Source organism: Myotis nattereri, assembly GCF_964212035.1.
Source record: "Myotis nattereri genome assembly, chromosome: 1".
Taxonomy (NCBI): Eukaryota; Metazoa; Chordata; class Mammalia; order Chiroptera; family Vespertilionidae; genus Myotis; species Myotis nattereri.
The window spans coordinates 9,494,449-9,515,740 of record NC_138075.1 but is presented as its reverse complement, the minus strand read 5'-3'; the positions used below and the strand labels follow the sequence as shown (position 1 = coordinate 9,515,740).

The 21,292-nt window shown below is 40.4% G+C and overlaps 1 protein-coding gene and 1 pseudogene across 5 annotated transcripts in view; one reads left to right on the top strand and one right to left on the bottom strand.

The window, feature by feature from the left end:
* The window catches only part of UNC79 (unc-79 homolog, NALCN channel complex subunit), a 226,455-nt gene that overhangs the window by 179,633 nt on the left and 25,530 nt on the right, over positions 1-21,292 (bottom strand). For 3 of the 4 annotated variants that reach the window (XM_081097312.1, XM_081097314.1, XM_081097315.1), the window contains exon 1: positions 1,074-1,120. Coding sequence is in view for 1 of the 4 variants with exons in the window: in XM_081097313.1 (XP_080953439.1) it covers positions 1,074-1,194 (121 nt within the window). In the remaining 3 variants the exon portion in view is untranslated. Of the gene's footprint in view, positions 1-1,073; positions 1,195-21,292 lie in introns of those variants that run through there. The other variant, XM_081097313.1, reaches the window with a different exon arrangement.
* Positions 17,971-18,838, top strand: LOC308530557 (glucosamine-6-phosphate deaminase 1-like; annotated as a pseudogene). Its single transcript has one exon. The product of its transcript is annotated as a glucosamine-6-phosphate deaminase 1-like (transcript).

Genomic DNA, 21,292 nt, shown 5'->3' with positions numbered 1-21,292 from the left:
AAACTTACTATGCAAGCATGAAATCTATGAATCTGATCAACAGAATCCCTTTAAGACAGAACAGGGACACTAAAGGTTTGAAAGGAGAAAAGATACTCCAAAGATAAGAACAAAGTGATAGCAGGACTGCAGACGGCTAGTACTGACTTGACCGCATGCAGCTTCTTTCTGCAAAGCGTTCAGTCTGCCCACGCAAAGCCTCCTACCACAGTGAACTCCAGTGCCACTGCGGTCATTCCAAATTGGTGTTCTTTCCCTGCCTAGTACCTGTCTTACCAAACTTGCTGTAATATAGCTAAAGAAACAGTAGCAGGTCAAAGCTATGTGTTTCCACAACCAGATTTGGAGAAGACCATGGTAAGGAAGAGACTGAGCCTTAGAGTTTAATGGAAAATAAAGTGTTCCCCTCACTTTCTGGATGTTATTTCCCAAATGATGGAGTCTTTTCTTGAAAGGCTTGTTTTTCCTGATGAGAACTGAGAAGCAGATAGGTCCCTCCTGTCACTACGTTACGGTAAAAGCAGACAGGATTTGTTGTTTCCTGGTCCTCCAGAGAATTTCCATGTCAATGGTAAAGTATGGTGAACACTTGAAGTGCCACACAAATTAAAAATAACTGTTATTACCATATATTGTACCACATAATATATGTTAATACTAGATATTACACATCAGTACGAAATACTACTGATGAACCTAAAATGCTACATAATTCTGATTTTCTTTAAGACCGTAAGTGCTTCCTATTCTTAATGTTGGCACTACAGTTTCTTCTTTTAAGCCTACTCTCTATTTACTGCCAGACACATAACTTTTATCACCATATAAATCTCTTGATAAGACGTTCTACAGAGGGACGCAGGCAGAAGCCATGCAACCCTGATTTTCTTTCACTCAGGCCTGTGATCGGATCTGCTATAGACACCCAGGGACCTAAGCCCAGACTCTTCTGGCAGAGCACTAGAAAACGTAAGGTCCTTCGAAACATTCAGTTCCATCAAAATTTAAATCCCAATCAGTTCAGCAGTCCTACCTAGAAATTCTTTCAAAGTAGAGGATATTTTAAAGCTTACCTTAACAAGGTCTGAGAAAAGTATTTCAGGGTGTTTGCAATATCTGTTCCTGAAGGTACAGGGTAAATGTTGTGGAGAACCCGGTTATGATATTCCTGTAAGTACCGGATCTTGGAAGCAACTAGATAGAAACAAAACAAAACAAAAACAAAAAAAACAAAAAAAAGAAAAAGAAGAGGAATCATCTTGTACTGTGTATTAGCTATACAGTTATTAGTTTTAATAATCAGATACAGGAATTTAATCAGTATTTTTAAAAAATATGTAAATTTTTGCTGGAATTCCATGGCCGAAACAATTACAAAAAGACCTTTAATTTCTTAAAATTGTTATCAGAACACAAAATTATTTTTAGTTATCTGGTTTAATAACTTTTTCACAAATTAGCCATTACCTTTTTTTATCACTAAGAAAGACAGTACTCCAAATTATTTTATAATCACTCCCAAGTTAGCTTACTTTTAGCAAAATAATAATAGACATATATCTCTGCCACCAGAGAATTATTTTAATATTACCTAACTGGAACTAAAGGAGAAAACTCAAAGGCCTTTCGGCAATACTGTACAAATCCTAAAATAGAGGGCGTCCATTGCACAATGGCATCAGTTGAAACCAGACCTTTAACTCGGTAAGTGTTCATAAAAGCGTGCTTAGCAAATGTTTAACTGCAACAATATTTAGAATAGATTAACTTAGTATTAAATAAGAATACAATGCTTGGGTGGTAATAAAAAAATGAATGTCACATTTTTCTTCCAAGACATTTCAGAAATGAGGAGGCTTCCTAAGCTTTCTGAACTTGGCCGCCCAGATCTCCTCGACATTCAGGAGGGACTCAAGAGGCTCATTGACCCTCCTAGACCTACCTGGAGTCACCAGCATTGTCCACATTCCTGACCTGACCTTTGACCTGGCTGCAGTGCATGGCCCAGTTTTAGTCATTCCTCTTTGCAAATCCCAAGGGGTCATGATGGCCACCGTCTCTCAGGTCGCCTCCTCCACACAGCTCTCAACACTGTCCATTTGTCCTTTCAATCTTTAAGGCTACCCAGGGAGCCTCTTAGGTGGAACGGCTCACTGTCAGCAGTTAACAGAAGACAAATCAAGTCCCGGAGAAGCAAGGCCATGCTGTTGCCAACAGCCCATGGAAATAGGCTCCTGGATGTGTTCTAACTGAAATTCTGGCTTAAGTAACTTCTTCAAAGAACGTCAAAATGCTTTTGATAGGCATGGGACATAGAATCCCAGGATGATGAAATATCCGAACTAGAAGGGCCTGAAAGACCTTTTCCAAAACCATTTCATTTGAAAGATGGGGAATGAGGCACATGAGGTGGTCAACCGCAGAGCTAGGCTAGGACTTATAAACCCTGGTGCCCTTTCCACTATGGCATACTCTAGAATACCATTGTGAAATGAAGTCAAAAGGCAGGGAGTGGGTGTTCACAGCATGACATCAAAGCAATGTTCAGCTCTTATTGTTCCCTGATTCTAAATCTCACATATACCACTTATCAAATTTCTCTTTTCTCTCTCCAACTACCTACACATTTCCACAATATGGTTAGTATTTTCCAACATAAATAAGCCTCGATTGCGGGTAAGACCTTGAGTGTGTATATAGCACATCACCTCTGAAGAAAGCAACAAGATTATATCCATTGTCGTAATTAATCCAGTAAGTATCTGGTTGTAAAAATAACTTTTTTCCTGAGATAAGGGAAAAATAAGTGACACTTTAAAAATGTTTCAATTACAGGCTGGCTGGAGTAGCTCAGTGGTTGAGCATCAACCTATGAACCAGGAGGTCATGGCTGGATTCCCTATTAGGGCATATGCCTGGGTTGCAGGCTCAATCCCCCAGTAGGGAGCGTGCAGGAGGCAGCCAATCAATGATTCTCTCTCATCATTGATATTTCTATCTCTCGCTCCCTTTCCTATCTGAAATCAATAAAAAAATATTTTTTAAAAAATAAAATGTTTCAATTACATAATCTACAAAAATCCATTTTCTTCTCAGCGTTTTTGATCTGCTGTTCATCATCTTTTATAAAATCACATTAAAGGGAGCCCCCATGTTAATACACAGTTTCAAGCCCCAAATATTTGAGATATGTACCAGGCCAGCATATGTTTTCTGCTCACCCAACATCACAGTAACATTCTGTTACTGTGACTTTTCTCAACCTTTAATATTTAGCAGGTTCTGTTGAGTATTTCAGAAAAAGGTTAATCATTCCACCACCTGATAGTGCAAGTTGTGGACAATAAGCTCAAATGAGGAGGAAAGCCACAGATCCCCCACTCAATGCTTGCTCATAATTCAAGAGCTACAAAACTGTCCATATACAATAATAGCAAGCATTCGGAAATGTCTTTTAAAAAATGAATGTTCATTTTTATAGTTATTTTTTGTCAGAATTCAGCAATGTCTCCTTTCAGTGGATGCCCAAACATGCAAGGGAAAGCAGAAACAAGTCACTCCCTTCTTTGAGATCTTTTAATATTTTACAAACAGCACATTGTATTGTTTTTGTTTACTTACCTGCTTATTTTTCCATACCAGGTTGTAAATTTCTTGAAGGCAGAAACTATATCTTATCCATATCTTATCCCACGCCTAACACACTGCCTGGCACTGAGTAGACACTCGATGTATTTGTGGGATAAATGAACAAATAAATTATTACTTTAATAATAACACTTATCACCGGGGGGCTTTTTTGCACATATACGTATCTGTTTCCCACACTAGATTGTTGACTCTTTTTCTTCCTAGTGCCAGACATCTAGTACGTGCTCAATAAATAATTGATGAGTGAAGATAGAAAGGGGGAAGAGAAAGAAGAACAAAGATACTGGTGAGTAATCATGAAAGACAATATATAGAACCAGTTGGGAAAATGTTCACTGGTGAATGCAACAAATTCATAGATTTATTTAACTTTCATGTTTGCAACTGTTTGAGGGCAGCCAGCAAGGTCCCTGACATATAGTAATCTGTAATTGTGATGAGGATGTGACTAAAACTCATTTACATTTCAGCTTTGCACAGAAGAGAGGGTCATTTGGCTGGCCACCAAGCCCATGTGAGCACCCAGCAGCCTCATCACAGCACTCCGTTCTTATTTTCACTCTAACCTTATACCTGAATATTACTGCAGAAAACCAGATGATTGGGTTGGATGGATATACACAAATTATCTCCAGCCTCAACTGACCTTTAGGCAATCACTGTTTCATCCCTCTCCACGCTCTTCAAAACTTCTCCCACAACCACTCTTTTCCTTATGCTTTAAGAAAACAGATGGTATCTGTTATGGACTGAATGCCACCCCACCCCAAAATTTATATATTGAAGTCCTAATCTCAAAACATGGCTGTACTGGAGATAAGTAAGGCCTTTGAAGAGGTGATTAAGTTAAAATGAGGCCCTTAGAGCAGACTCTAATCTTGTCTGACCAGTATCCTTGTAAGAAGAGGAGATTTGGACATAGGAGAGATGTCAGGGATGCATGGGAACAGAGGAAAGGCCGTGTGAGGACACAGACAGAAGACGTCTTGGCCATCTGCAAGCCAAGGAGACAGGCCTCAGGAGAAGCCAAACCTGCCAACACCTTGATCTTGGACTTCTGGCCTCCAGGACAGTGAGAAAATTAATTCCTGTTATTTATGTCACCAGGCCCATGGTACTTTGTTATGACAGCTCTAGCAAACTGACTAATACCCCATCAGAGAAGAAATCTAAGAGACTCTAAGTGAGAGCTCTGAAATGAAATAGTTCTGGATTAAGACTTTGGCTCTGTCTCCACTTAACCCGTTTCCTCATCTGTATCCGAGGATAATCATACCCACATCACGGGCTGCTGTGAATAATAAATCACTTACTGGGTCAATCACCTAGCATAGTACCTACGATATCAAAAGCCTACCTGCATTGCCTTCTTTCCTTTCCCTATCAAACACCCATGCCACGCCAGTAACCTCCATCCGACAGGTGTCTCTCCTAGACATTTACATAAGCATTCAAATAATGTTTGTGAAAGCAAAACAAAAAGCCTCTTGTTTAACTTGACGTTTCCCTCTAGCTATTGGTCTCTCCATTCAGAGCCAAGATTATAAGCATTACATATACTCTCTCATCTCTCCATCACTTCCAGTTCTTTCATCCACTCACGTCAGCCTGGCTTCCACCACCACCACTGCACTGAATCTGCTTCTTCCACCATCCTCTAGAGCTGCCATGTTGCCAAATCCAACCGGCACTTTCCAGTCATCATTTTTCTAGACCTTCGACCCATTCCATACAGTCCATCCCTCCCTCTTTGAAACTTTCTCCCGTCGGCATCCCTGACACCACATTCTCCTCATCTTCCTCCCACCTCCCTCGTGTTTCCCTCCCAATGTGCTCTGCCATCTCCCCCATTACTTGATGTTTAAACGTTGGAATTCCTCAAGGTTCAGCCCTAGACTGCATTTGTCTCCAGTCAATCCCCTCCGTCCACAAGGCTTTCACGCTATGTGTATTTCCATCCCAGATGTGTAGCTCTTCTGAGTAACAGACCTCATCTATTCAGTTTATCCACTGGAAATCTTGTAGATATCATAAAATAAACGTGTCCTGCACTGAACCTTTATCTCTTTCCTCACCACCATCCCCCTTCCCCCCAAAAAAAGAACATACTCCACCATCTATGTAATCCAGCAAATCACTTCGACGAAGTATTCTGAAAAACATCCTTGACACACCTGTTCCTTCTCCCTCACTCCCTTAATCCAACCTGTCACTAAGTCTGGTCAATACTACCAATAAAAGATACCTACAAACTGTTTTCTATTCGTTATCTTCACCATCATTGCTGGGCACCATCATCTCCTGGTAGATTCTAAAAAGCTCCAAATCTTCTTGGTTCTCTCTTGCCTCTCTCCAGTTCTTGCTTCTCAGAGCAGCCAAACAGATCTTTTTCTTTTTTTTTTTAATTAATTTCAGAGAGGAAGGGAGAGGGAGAGGGAGATAGAAACATCAATGATGAGAGAGAATCATTGATCAGCTGCCTCCTACATGTCCCCCACTGGTGATAGAGCCCACAACCCGGGCATGTACCCTGACCAGGGATGGAACCTGGGACCTCCTGGTTCATAAGATGAATGCTCAACCACTAGCAACGCCAGTCAGGCCAAACAAATCTTTTTGAAATACAGTTTCATGCAAATCCTTCAGTGGCTGCCCATTGCCCTCAATAAAATCCGAAATACTTAACATATTATATCAGGTTCCTGCCTACCTTCCAACCTCATGTCCTAACACAAGAGTCAGAAACGCTGGCTCTTGCCCCAGTTTTGAACACACAAAACTGTTTTCTATCTGAAAACCTTTTGACATGGTTATCCCTCTTCATACAATGCTTTTCCCTTCACATTTGTCTGGTTAACTCCTACTCATGCTTCAAGGCTGACTTAAGCTGTCACTTCCCCACAGAGGTCTTTGCTGACTTCCCTGTCTAAATTGATTCCCTATCCTCCACCCAGATGTTTCTGTATTATAATATCCTATTCTAATGTTTTTCACAGTGGTTAGCATAATTTTTAATTCTATACTTCTTTGGGTGATTGCTGACTATCTCTCCCAAATGGACACTAGGCTCCAAGAACTATGCCTCTTATTCACCATTACATCTGCCCAGTGACTATGGGTGCTGACTATGCTGGGTCCTAGTAAGGATGAAGGAAAAGGAGGGAGGAGGAGAGTGATTTTGGCAGCGGTTAAACTTTGTTTCTTCATGAAAATAGCCAAGAAAGCCAACTGTTAAAGCTGTGATAAAAATGAAGAAAACAGCCGAAACCGGTTTGGCTCAGTGGATAGAGCGTCGGCCTGCGGACTGAAAGGTCCCAGGTTCGATTCCGGTCAAGGGCATGTACCTGGGTTGCGGGCATATCCCCAGTAGGAGATGTGCAGGAGGCAGCTGATCGATGTTTCTCTCTCATCGATGTTTCTAACTCTCTATCTCTCTCCCTTCCTCTCTTTAAAAAAATCAATAAAATATATTTTTTTAAAAAAATGAAGAAAACAGGCCTAGCTGGTTTGGCTCAGTGGATAGAGCGTCAGCCTGTGGACTGAAGGAAGGGTCCCAGGTTCGATTCCAGTCAAGGGCACATGCCTGGGTTGTGGGCTCGATCCCCAGTAGGGGGCAAGCAGGAGGCAGCTGATCAATGATTCTCTCTCATCATTGATGTTTCTATCTTTCTATCCCTCTCCCTTCCTCACGGAAATCAATAAAAATATATTTTAAAAATAAATAAATAAATAAAATGAAGAAAACGCACAAGGGGGGAATCTGAGAAAGGGATGATTTGTATCCAGGTGTACACGAATCTAACACACTGCTACTTCACTACTGAGCCTGTCTCCCCTATGTCACCAAAGCACAGCTACATGTTGAGAAAAAAAGGCACGAAAGCAAAATTCAGTTATTATTTAATTATTTATGCTTATTAACATAAAAGTAAAAATTCAGGTAAGCACAATGAAGAAAACTAAATCACAGAAAGGCCCACTCTTCAGAGACAACCACAGTTAACATTTTGGTGTATTATCCTTCTAGAAAATTGTCTCTCTCTCTGTCTCTCTCTCTCTCTCTCTCTCTCTCTCTATATATATATATATATATATATATATATATATATATATATATAAACATTTACAAAATGGGATTTTACTGTGTATAGTTTTAGAATCTGCTTTTCTCACTTTCTACATCAGAAATACATTTTTACATCCTCATTATAATGGTTTTATAATTTCCTTTAAGTAAGTGAAATCATAATTTATTTCACCAATCACCTACTTATGAAATTGGGGTTATTTTTCATTATTCTATTCAATGTTGCAAAGATCCTTTTAAATAATACACACATCTTTAGTTATCTCCATAAAATAAGCTTCTTATTGTGGAATTGCCAAGTCAAACAGGAAATATTCATCTTAAAGCTTTTGATAAGAATTGAGACATTTACCTTCAGAAAGACAGTACCTCTTTACATACTAATAATACCTATGAATAATAATGTTTATTGAATGCCCACTATTTATCAGGTTCTCAGTATACATTACTTTTAATCTTCATAATAATTTTTCAAAGTATTTATTGTCATTTCCATTTGAAGTTAAGTAAACCAAAACTCAAAAAGAGTCAGTGACTTGCCCACAGACACAAAGCTAGTAAGTGGCAGAACTTATAGTCTGGCTATAGGACAGGCTTTTCCACCAAGCTATACTGTCCTTTCATCATTTTTATTAGCTTAATAACATTTAATTGTATGATACAGCATGAAATATTAACACTTCCCTTATTCTATTATTTGACATTTAGACATTTTCAATATTTCATTAAGTAACACTGTAGTGAACAGATGTACAATTACACTAAATCTGGTTTTATTTAAATATATTTTTATTGAATTTAGAGAGAAAGGGAGAGGGAGGGAGAGATAGAAACATCAATGATGAGAGAGAATCATTGATCAGTTTCCTCCTGCACACCCCACACTGGGGATTGAGCCCACAATCTGGGCATATGCTCTGACTGGGAATTGAACTGTGACCTCCTGGTTCATAGGTTGACACTCAACCACTGATCCACGCCGGTTGGACTATTTATTTCTTTAGAAAACACAAAATGAAACTTGTTTACCTCACTAGTCCCATCATACTTTTTTCTTTGAAAAATCAATTTCATTTAATCCTTTAAAGCCCATCTTAAGAATCACACCATTCCTGAGGCCTTCTATTGACTCCAGACATCATCACTAGCTTTCTGACTACTCATTATCTGCCTCAAAACTTTGTCACTGCATTACATAAATGTATCACTGTTCTGTTAGTTATGGTTCTAAATTAGTTTCATGTTTGCAAATCTAGTATCCCTAACAACACTTTAACATCTTTGAGGACAGAACTATCTTACATAATATTTGTAACTCCCTTAGAACATGTCACAGTGCTAGGTACATAACAGATGGTCAACCTTCACACAGTGATTGAAATGAATTGAAAATTTAAATGTCAGCTATCCTATAACCTACCAATGTTCTCAAAATAAATTCTTTAAAATTCTAATATTATTTATACAAATATCAGGATAAAATTTGTTTGAAATAAAAATAATGCAGAACTATTTTTCATGACTTATTTTCCTCTCATCTCTCATTTCAACAGAACTCCAAATAACCATTTTGTTTGATATATATTCCAAAGGTTTGTACAGTTTCTTCATTATCATTTTCAGTATTTACTCATTTTCTTTTCTTCAAATAGGCCACTCACTTTACTTTTCACAGCTTGGGCCCTAAACATGCTGGGTAAATGTCCTGGAATTATCACAATGTCCTGCAGAGAACTCTGGGATGCAGTGTGAGTTCCCACCTACAGCCATGTGTGACCTCAAGCGAATCATTTAATATCTCTGAGCTTCAGGGGTTCTTGTTTGTTTGTTTGTTTTGTCTCATTTTTGACAAATGAGAAATTAAAATAATACTTCCCCCACCTTCTTTGCAAACATTGGTTACTAATATAGATTTGAAGCATATATCCTAATTCCACCTTATTTTTTATTGGCACCTTCTTTCACTACATAAAGCTCATGGCTTATGGATTTGCTGCCATTGCCCCTCTTTAAACTATTCATCTTCTCTTCAGTCTAACCTTTCACTGAGAAATGATAGCCATAAATAAGGAGTAATTTATAAATTTGGATTGCTATAAATATTCATCACAATGGTCAAAGTAAAAATTATGCATGGTACCTTTTTCATTTCTTCTCTTGATTAGAGTATCAATACAGAATTAGACATCCTTCTTAATCGCCCTGCATATCTGTCTTAATTCACTATATTATGTCTATCAAAGTGTTTCTTATGCCCAGTAGATTCTATTTCTTGGTCCAATTGGTTCTATCTAGAAATCATCTCTAAAATCATTCCCTTTTGGTATCACAACTAAAACTTGCACTCCCACAAGAACATAGACAATATGGGCCTGTAGTGTCTTTATTTTCATTTCTTCCCCCATGTTCCAGCTTCTCCAAACCTTACACCATTCATTCATTCATTTCATTATACATCTGTAATTTTCTGCTGTCACTACAAGAGTCTCCTCAATCCTCCTCCTCACCTCAGCCCCCAAAACTGGAGCTTTTTACACACAAAAAGAAATATTCCATTTTACAGATGGAAAATGGAGGAACCAAGAGTTCAAAGTATATAGCAAATGAGCCAGGTGTCATTTGAATTCAAGCTCTTCTACTTACTAACTATGAGAACTCGGGTAATGAAATTCTCTGAGCCTCAATTTCCTAACCTATAAAATGGGGATTTTAAAATATTACATGTATAAACTACTTAGCACAATAACCGGCACATAGTATATAATAAATTGCTACAATAATTAGCATTACATGTCAGATCCTTCTCTTTCCCCTTTTCCAGTCCAATATCTGTCCCTTAAAATAGAATAACCTGTGGAGTAAGAAAAACACAACAAAGACCTTTTATCAACAAAATCAAGCATAACTCTTACACACACACACACACACACACACACACACACACACACACAAATCTACTAGTGCATTTGGTACTGAAATCCAGTTCTAGATTCAGAGAGTTATCTTTTTTGAAGAATAAAAAAGTAAACATAGCTAATAATAAAGATATTCAGAAATGAAGATGAAGGGAGAACAATGCCACAACACATTATTTGGGAGTTCTAGTGAGGAACGAGAGTTCTTTGCAAATCCTTAATCAAAGACTAATCCTCCTCCTTTGAGGATAATCATCCTCTTTAACAAAAAGCAAAACCACATAAAAGATACAAATGAAGGGTGATGGGAAAGGATACACATATTTAAAGAGCCAAAACAGACAAATCTCCCCCTCAAATGCAAAAAAATGTCAGATATCATAAATTTCATTGCTAACCCTTTCAATCACTCAATACTTACATTTATATTATATATTTTAGAAGGTTTTAGTTCCAAGTGGCAAACTTTACCTGTCACTTTCAACAGACAGGAGAGGTCAGCAAAGAACATTCCCGTTCTTTGGCAAGTGACTCCATCATCATCATCATCATCATCATCATCATCATCATCAATTACATTTGGATAGCCTTTACATTTTTCAAAGCACTTCCACATACATTATTCAATTACATTTTTGAGCAGTTAACTTGCAAAAAATGTTATGTCAGGAGTTTATGAAATGTTACACATTAAGCAAAGTTAAGCAACAGAGGTGAAGGGAAAGATAACAGTGATCTTATTCATTTACCAGATATTGATTGAATCCTCACTAAATGGTCTAGACACTTTGAGATATGAATAAGTCAACAATAAAAATACATAATCCTCATCCTCTGGGTCAAAATAATAGTAGTAATTCGTAATTCTGAATATTTATGTTGTGCCAATAAACATAAAAACAATAATTGTATTTTTGTTATTAATCCCATATTATCAATGATAAAACCAAGGCTTAGAGAGGTAAAGTAACTTGCCCAAAGTCACATAGGAAGTAAATAATAGAGCCATTTTCTGACATGTCACCTATAAAGAAAAACAATTAAACTAGCTGTAACACACCATACATTTTTTAGCACATTAAAAAACACACAGAGCCCTGGCCAGTATGGCTCAGTTGGTTGGAATGTCGCCCCGTGCACCAAAAGGTGGTGTGTTTGATTCCCAATCAGGACACATACCCAGTTTTCAGGTTCGATCCCCATGTGCAGGAGGCAATTGATCAATGGTTCTCTCTCACATCAATGTTTCTCTCTCTCTCTCCCCCCCCCCCACCCTTCCTCTCTCTAAAAATCAATACAAATAAAATTAAATAAAAACAAAAAAAACACACATAGTTACCTAGTATCATCCAATGCTTTCACGCATGAATTAGTTGCCAACTGGAAAGTCTTAACATGGAAACATTTCATTTGCCAGACATGAAGCACTTACAATAAAGAAAAGGGGGAAACAATTTCTCTGCCAGAAGAGAAGACTATCATAAATTTCATTGCTAACCCTTTTAATCACTCAATACTTATGATAGTCAATAATTGACTGTTTATGATAGTCAATAATGCTGTTTTGATCTCTGTTGCATTATTGGTCAGCGAGCTTGTGCTGGACACTGAAAAGTCAGATCAATTTCATGGCATGATGGAGAAAATGATAAAGTGGTGAATTTTCTCCAAGTTGAGTTTGTTGGATATTAGTAATAATTTGAAGTGGACTAGGGAGCTCTATTTTATTTTGAGGCAATCAGGTTAGGTTATATAAACTTGTTTTTAAAGTATACTGGGCAGCTTCCTCAAATCAAGATTCTGAAATTGAAGAGTCTAAGAGGCCAAATTCCTTGTACCTACCATCCCATCCAATGAGTGACTCACAAGTTTGTACTTTCTTCCCGATGTGACAAGAAGAAAGTATTTGAAATGGCAAGGAGAGGTGGGCAGGGGGCGGGGGGGAGAGGAATTTTTTCATCTCTCATTGCTAAACTGTACTGAGCTCTCTATAATCATAGATTTTTGAGGAAGTAAGGAGCTATTTGGTGGAAATTAAATAATTTCAGAGATATACAGAAGCTGAAGACACTGAATCATTCTTTAAGTTTCCATACTGAAATGCAATACACAAGACATATTTGAATTATCAACCATCTGTCCAACAAATGTGGCTCCATTTCAAAAGAAAATGATTGCACCGAAAATAAATTATACTCCCTAAGAAGATGCAAATATTCCTAAATAAGAAGATACATTAGAAACAGCACTGTCCTGAAATTTAAATGTCTGGCTATGTGGACAAACTCTGGGAAATATTTGGGACCTTACTTCCCTGCTGAAGTACATTGTCTTCCATGATAGTGCTAAAGTCCAAGTTGAGATTCATGATCAACCTGGAGTTAAATTTTAGACGTGCTGTGACTCAGAATATACTGTACAATTCCCAAGAATAATTTAATCCATCATACATTTCTCTAACTTGATCAAACTAAACAACAATTAAATATAAAATTATAACTCTTTAGAGACACTCTTTAAAACTCCTAAAACTATAACATTCTTTAGTATTGACTATGTACCAGGAACTATTCTAAACACTTTACCCTAGTAACCCTTGTAAGACTAAAAACAATCCTATTACAGTAGGTGCCGTTTTAGTCCCCTGCCCTTCTTTTCCCATAAATAAAAAAACTGAGGCCGAAACCGGTTTGGCTCAGTGGATAGAGCGTCGGCCTGCGGACTGAAGGGTCCCAGGTTCGATTCCGGTCAAGGGCATGTGCCTGGGTTGCGGGCATATCCCCAGTGGGAGATGTGCAGGAGGCAGCTGATCTATGTTTCTCGCTCATCGATGTTTCTAACTCTCTATCTCTCTCCTTTCCTCTCTGTAAAAAATCAATAAAATATATTTTTAAAAAAAACTGAGGAAACTGTTAACAATTTCAAAAATTCATGCAGAATACATATAAATTGTTCTTTTACTCATTCAGCAAATATTTATTGAGAGTCAACTATGTGCCCAGTACTGGGGTATAACAGTGCATGAGACAGCTAAAGCCCCTGATCTCATGATGTTTATGATAAAGTGCCAAAGATGAACAAAATAGACCAAAAAAATGTTTTAAAGGTCTATAAAGAGCTATGCATGGAGCTGAAATAGAGAATAAAGGATCTAGGGAATCTCTTCTTTACATATGGTGGTTTGAGAAGGTCTCTCAGAAAATATAATATTTAAGTTAAGGCATAATGAGAAGATGCTAGACATGAAAATATGGGAGAAAGTTCCTGGGTTAAGACCACAAAGTGAGCACAGTCATCTAAATCATACACACCCGAGCCCAGCTGGCGTGGCACAGTGGCTGAGCGTCGACCTATGAACCAGGAGGTCACAGTTTAATTCCCAGTCAGGACACATGCCGGGGTTGTGGGTTTGATCTCCAGTGGGGGGCATGCAGGAGGCAGCTGATCAATGTCTCTCTCTCTTCATTGTTGCTTCTATCTCACTCTCATTCTCCCTCCCTCTCTGAAATCAATAAAAATATATATTTTTAAAAAGTCACTTAAATCATACACCACCAAACTACAGTGAAAGGATTGTTTAAAGAGAAGAAGAAAGAAACAATAGGCAAGAAGACACATGGCAACATAATTTTGAAGCCGAAAAGCCAATAGACAAGTAGCAATTGACTTGGTAGACCAGAGAGAGTTGAATCCCAGGCCAACAGCAAGGAAAGCTGAGAACAAACAATGTACATCTCAGAATTCTCAAAAAGCATTGAATTAATTGGCAGCACCAGATAGCTCTGAATTAAAGGTCTGGAGCAGGAATGGGCGATTTAAAATAGAAGGAGGGCCCCAAACCGGTTTGGCTCAGTGGATAGAGCATCAGCCTGTGGACTGGAGGGTCCCGGGTTCTATTCTGGTTAAGGGCTCATGCCTGGGTTGCAGGTTCCATCCCCAGTAGCGGGGGGTGGGGCGTGCAGGAAGCAGCCGATCAATGATTCTCTCTCTCATCATTGATGTTCCTTTCTCTCTCTCCCTCTCCCTTCTTCTCTGAAATCAATAAAAGTATTTTTTAAAAAATAATAATAAAAATAGAAGGAGGGATTGGCCAAAAGCTGTTTAAGAAGCAAAATGGGGAGAACCAAGATGGCGGCATAGGTTAACGCCGGAGTTTGCTGCCTTGAACAACTACTTCAAAAGTGAAACTAAAAGACGGAACGGACATCACCCAGAACCACAGGAACGCTGGCTGGGCGGAAGTCCTACAACTAGGAGGAAAGAGAAACGCATACGGACACTCAGAGGAGGCGCAGTACTGAAGTCAAATTCTGAGGTGCGGAGTGCTCGGAGCGGGCTGGCGGCAGAGGGCGTGGTTGGCGTTTTCAATCGGGAGGAAGTCGCAGACTCTGAGCTCCAGATACAGGCGAGTCTGTAGGGACCCAGACTCAAACGGGAGAAGTGGGACTGTCTGGCTTCGGTCAGAGCGAGTGCAGCTTTCTCTCCGAGGTCTGCAGCGGTCGCTGGGACTCAGAGAGGCAGAGCCCCTGGGGACAGGACTGAGAGCCGCCATAACTGCTCTCTCCGGCCCACCCTGTTGATCCTGTGAGACCCACCCCGCCCAAGCCCTGCACGGAGCCATTTGCCGGATAGCCTCAGGCAAAGGCTAGATTAGCACCTCCCTAGAGGACAGAAGTTCTCTCACTGCAGACACAGCTGATTCTCACAGCCACTTGGCCTGGAGGTCAAACCCTCCCTGGAATTAGCTACAACAATCAAGGCTTAACTACAAGACTGCGCACAAAGACCACTAGGGGGTGCACCAAGAAAGCATAAAAAATGCGGAGACAAAGAAACAGGACAAAATTGTCAATGGAAGATATAGAGTTCAGAACCACACTTTTAAGGTCTCTCAAGAACTGTTTAGAAGCCGCCGATAAACTTAATGAGATCTACAAGAAATCTAATGAGACCCTCGATGTTATGTTGGGGAACCAACTAGAAATTAAGCATACACGGACTGAAATAACGAATATTATACAGACTCCCGACAGCAGACCAGAGGAGCGCAAGAATCAAGTCAATGATTTGAAATGCGAGGAAGCAAAAAACACCCAACCGGAGGGGTGGAATGAAAAAAGAATCCAAAAATGCGAGGATAGTGTAAGGAGCCTCTGGGACAGCTTCAAGCATACCAACATCAGAATTATAGGGGTGCCAGAAGATGAGAGAGAGCAAGATATTGAAAACCTATTTGAAGAAATAATGACAGAAAACTTCCCCTACCTGGTGAAAGAAATGGACTTACAGGTCCAAGAAGCGCGGAGAACCCCAAACAAAAGGAATCTAAAGAGGACCACACCAAGACACATCATAATTAAAATGCCAAGAGCAAAAGACAAAGAGAGAATCTTAAAAACAGCAAGAGAAAGAAACTCAGTTACCTACAAGGGAATACCCATACGACTGTCAGCTGATTTCTCAACAGAAACTTTGCAGGCCAGAAGGGAGTGGCAAGAAATATTCAAAGTGATGAATACCAAGAACCTACAACCAAGATTACTTTATTCAGCAAAGCTATCATTCAGAATTGAAGGTCAGATAAAGAGCTTCACAGATAAGGAAAAGCTAAAGGAGTTCATCACCACCAAACCAGGATTATATGAAATACTGAAAGGTATCCTTTAAGAAGAGGAAGAGGAAGAAAAAGGTAAAGATACAAATTATGAACAACAAATACGCATCTATCAACAAGTGAATCTAAGAATCAAGTGAATAAATAATCTGATGAACAGAATGAACTGTTGATTATAATAGAATCAGGGACATAGAAAGGGAATGGACTGGCTATTCTTGGGGGGGAAAGGGGTGTGGGAGATGCGGGAAGAGACTGGACAAAAATCGTGCACCTATGGATGAGGACAGTGGGTGGGGAGTGAGGGCGGAGGGTGGGGCGGGAACTGGGAGGAGGGGAGTTATGGGGGGGGGGGGGAGAGGAACAAATTTAATAATCTGAACAATAAAGATTTAATTTAAAAAAAAAAAGAAGAAGCAAAATGATCCCTAAATGATCTCCACTACTTCACATCCCTGAAAGAGCTCCTCTCCCAACTCAGCGGATCTGAAGTCTATTGTCTAAAGAGAATAGACACCAGAGAGTCTCTGGCATGAAAGAAATCAAAAACAGTTGAAGACCAGTGAACCTACCTAAACCAATGGGATGTAGTAGGCATGTGGAGTTTGGATACTGAACACAGAGCTGAGCCAACCTCTGCCCACCCCACCCTACCCCTAGCAGACAGACCCTTTCCCCTCAGGCTGGAGATTGGAATCCTCTTTTTCTCTCCTTCCTTCTGTGAACCTAACCAGTCAAAGACGAAAGACCTGAAGACAGTGACATCAGGGGTTTCCCAATAAATGCCCCCAGCGATGTGCTCAGGTCAGCTCCTTAGTCCCAACCCTTAACCATAAAGATAGCAAAGAACCGTAAAGAAAGCCTCTAACATAGAAGACAGATCAGAAGGAACAGAAAATCAGCTTGGAGAAAAGTAATCTATGCAGAAGGAAAAATACTTTACAAAACCTGTTATTAATATCAGAAAGATGAGATACTCTACCCAAGAATGAATGTTGAAGTCCTATTTAAAAAAAAAAAAAAAAAAAAAAAAAAAAGCTCCCTGATCCCAGCGTGCTCTGCAGACTAGGCCAGGCCTTACTGCTGGGCAGGAGATAGTGGCACCTGGTGTGGAGCCACAGATCTTGGTACAATACTTGGTGTCCCGAAAGGATCAGGGCAACCACCGTTCTCCTGGCTAGTGGGCGCACCGGTGGCACAGGCTTGTCACACAACCACTGCGACCTTGCACATTCACCTCGACCACCCACACACTGTTGCTTAGCTCCGGGAGCAGGGTGCATGAGCAAGGTGGTCCTTGAGGCCCCAGATGAGATACCCCCCACGCCCCTCCCACGCCCCCGCAGAGGAGCTGGCTGAGACACTGCAAAAGGAGCAGCGAGAGAATGTCACCACTTGCATTGCACTCCGTCCCTACCCCAAAGGAGAAGTGCATCCGTATTTGAAGAAGTTCCAATTGTTCAAGTGACTGATGTTATGAATTGCTTTGATATATTTGAGTATCAGCTGGATCCAGAAACTGCATGCCCTCAGCATGTCCAACCCTCAGCATCATGTACTCCTTTCAGTGGCAACTTCCTCTTCCCTTTAAATTATGACAGTTTCTTGAGAGTCAAACACATGTTCACATTAAAGTTGTCATTAGGAAAAAAGAAGAAGAAAAGTGCAGCTGCTGCAGCCACTACGGAGGCATCTGTGACAAGATGGAGCTCACCATCCTGGACCATTATTCTCAGCCAGTGACTGGGCCCCAAATACATCAGGAATGTCATCATCTAGTTCAACCCAGGACCAGACAAGTACCGCACCCTGGAGCTCCCCACTGGGAGCACCCCACTTGGCCACTATAAGAAGCTAACTGAATATTACAAGAATGGAGAGCTATCCTTTAAATAAGCAAAGACCTTCAACATGGATGAGGATGTGGGTCTTCCTCAAGACCACCCAGAGAGTTGCCACTCCTTGATGTGGGACAACTTCTTCAAGCACACTGACATCTACCCAGAAAACACCCACATGCTGGATGGGAATGCAGCTGACCTGCAGGCTCAGAGGGACGCCTTTGAAGAGAAGATCAAGGCTGCAGGAGGGACTGAGCTGTTCGTTGGAGGCATGGGCCTTAAAGATACATTGTTTTCAATGAGCCGGGTTCCAGGCTGGTGTCCAGGGCCCGTGTGAAGACGCCAGCCATGGACATCACCCTGGACAAAGCTAGATTCTTCTACGGAGATCTCACCAAGGTGCCCACCATAACTCTGATGGAGGGCATGGGCACTCACATGGATGCTACAGAGGTGACGATCCTCAGCACAGGTGCTCACAGGGCATTTGCTCTGTACAAAGCCATAGAGGAGGGAGTGAACCATAGGTGCACCATGTCTGCCTTCCCACAGCATCTCCGCACCGTGTTTGTGTATGATGAGGATGCCACCCTGGAGCTTAAAGGGAAGGCTGGTCAAGTATTTCAAAGGTTTAATTCTTGTTCATAACAAGTTGGTGGACTCCTTGTACAGTATCAACGGAAAAAAAAAACAGAAATGGCAGTCTTCTAAGAAACCATACTGTGACTAGCCTGTGCTACTCCTAGTGTCAAGTACCTCATTGGGACAGGCAGGTCTTTCTGGAAATTGTCTTTTTAGAAGGATAGAACTGTAGTTATTTTTTTAAAAAAAAAAAAAAGGGAGGGGGGAATTCTATTTCTTTAATCCTGTATGATTACCCCAGATAAATAGGTGAACTTACTGTTCTCAGCTGTGGAGCGTGGAGCCTAGTCGTGGAGCTTAGCCACAGGAGAAATGACTTCTTTGTAACTTACTCTTAATCAGGAAGAAAAAAAAAATCACTCCATAAATTTGGTATCTGCTCCACACAGATTAAGGGTTTTTAGATTTCTGTTCTGCCTGTGACAATGTTCACATGTGCCAACACACTCCTTCAGGAATTTCTATCCTTATGTGCGGATTCTCAGTTGCGGGGAATAGGGGTTTGCTGTACCGGACAAAACCTCTTTAGAGGGGCTTGAGACCCCCTGAGCAAACCTGCCCCTTATTTGAGAATCACTGTTCCAGACTAAGGAACAAACTCCCAATGTCTAAAACCAGCAAAACGAGGCAGCATCTCTGGTCAATAACAAGTGCCATGGAAAGAAAACTGCCTTTTCTCTTCTCTCTCTCTCTCCCTCCTTACCTCCCCCATCTTCCTCTCCCTCTCCCTCTCCCTCTCCCTCTCCCAGTTGACCTTTCCATAAGCTCTGAGGACTCCCAGGGGGAGGGCTTGGGAGCATAGGCTTAAAGAGAAGGCTTTGCTGATAAACTCAGAACCTCAAGGGGCCCAGCAACATGAAACTCCTCTCCCTCAGGGACCCTCCAGCACTGGGAGGAAGGCAGAAGCCCTCTTTCCACCAGAGTCCTGTGCTTTTGTTCCAAGGCCTCACTGGGACTCCCTCTTTTTACATACTCGTTAACAAGTAGAAGGCCCACTGGGGCAACAGACACGGCATAATTTCAATGTGGTGTTCAGCCAAGGTGATGAGGGCTGAGGCAAGCAGCTCAATTATGAGTTGTCACAATGCATAAGTGGAGTGCTAAGACAACATACAAATGCTTCTAAAGTTGCCTTTCCCCACCTAAAATACCCTGCCCTTCTATCCCTCTCAGGTTTATGTGGCGTGCTCTGATGTTTCCAGAACATCAGGAAATAGAACTCTTTTGTCCCTTTATTCTTCACAAGGTGAGTCTATTCTCTACCTTCCTTGTACTCTTCTAAGCCTCCCCCTCCCTGTCTTTGTGCCTGTTTCAAGCTACTGCTGCCCCTATTCCTGGGGAAGATCTTTCAGAGCCAAGCTCTGCCTCTAAAGTGCTGTGTTTGGTACCAGCATTTTGTCTGTAGCTTTTATACATGATTGTGCTGCTATTCTGTTTTAAGCTAATAGATCAATGGGCTTGTTTAAAATATAATATTTTCTATTAAATTCAATAGTGTAAAAAAATTTAATAGTGTAAAATTTAGTGTAATAGTAAAAAATTCAATAGTGTAAAAAACAAACAAATAAAGGAATCCTTGAAAATTAAAAATATGATCCTAGAGCCTGACCAGTGTGGTTCAGCAGTTGAGCATCAAACAATGAACCAGGAGGTCATGGTTCGATTCCCAGTCAGGGCACATGCCTGGGTTGTGGGCTAGATCCCCAGTGGGGGGCATGCAAGAGACAGCCAATCTATGATTCTCTCTCATCATTGATGTTTCTATCTCTTTCTCCTGCTCCCTTCCTCTCTGAAATCAATAGAAATATATTTTTAATATATAAATACATGATCCTAGAAATAAATAATCAATAGAAGGGTTAGAAGATACAGTTAAGAAAATTCCCCACCCCCCACCCCCAAAGTATAGCAAAAACAAACAAAAGACAAAATAAGAGAGAAATGATCAATCCAGGAGGTCCAATATCGGAATAAAAGGAGTTCCAGAAAAAGGCAATAGAGGACCCAAAAGAGCTAAAATCATTAACAAAACCGTTAAGAAAATTTTAGAATACAAGTAGATTTAAAAAGTCTATCATAAGGAATAAAAGTTGACACATAACAAGGCACATCATTGTAAAATGTCAGAAACTCATGACTTTGGACTTCTCAAAGCAACCCTGGAGCAAGAGAGCAATGAAGCAACGCCTTAAAAACCAGGGGGAAAATTACTCTCAAAGTAGAAATCCTTATTTAGACAAGCTGTATATAAAAATTAAAGACAGGCTTAGACTTTCATGGTTTCAAAAACTTTATTTCCCATGCATCCTTTCTCCTAGGAAAGACCCAGCTGTGCATCAGGCATAGGAGGCAATCAGTCAAGATCACAGCGCCATGGTCCAAGAGAGACTGTTGAAAGCTGTCGTCACCAAGGGCCCCACATCCAATATGCTGGGTTTTTAACCCGACACAGAATGCCTGGGTGAGTGTGCCCCCATCTTTATTTGTCCGTAAGCCAAAGAAGTTCCTACTCCCCTTCAGAGTCTCCCGCAACACCTGAGAA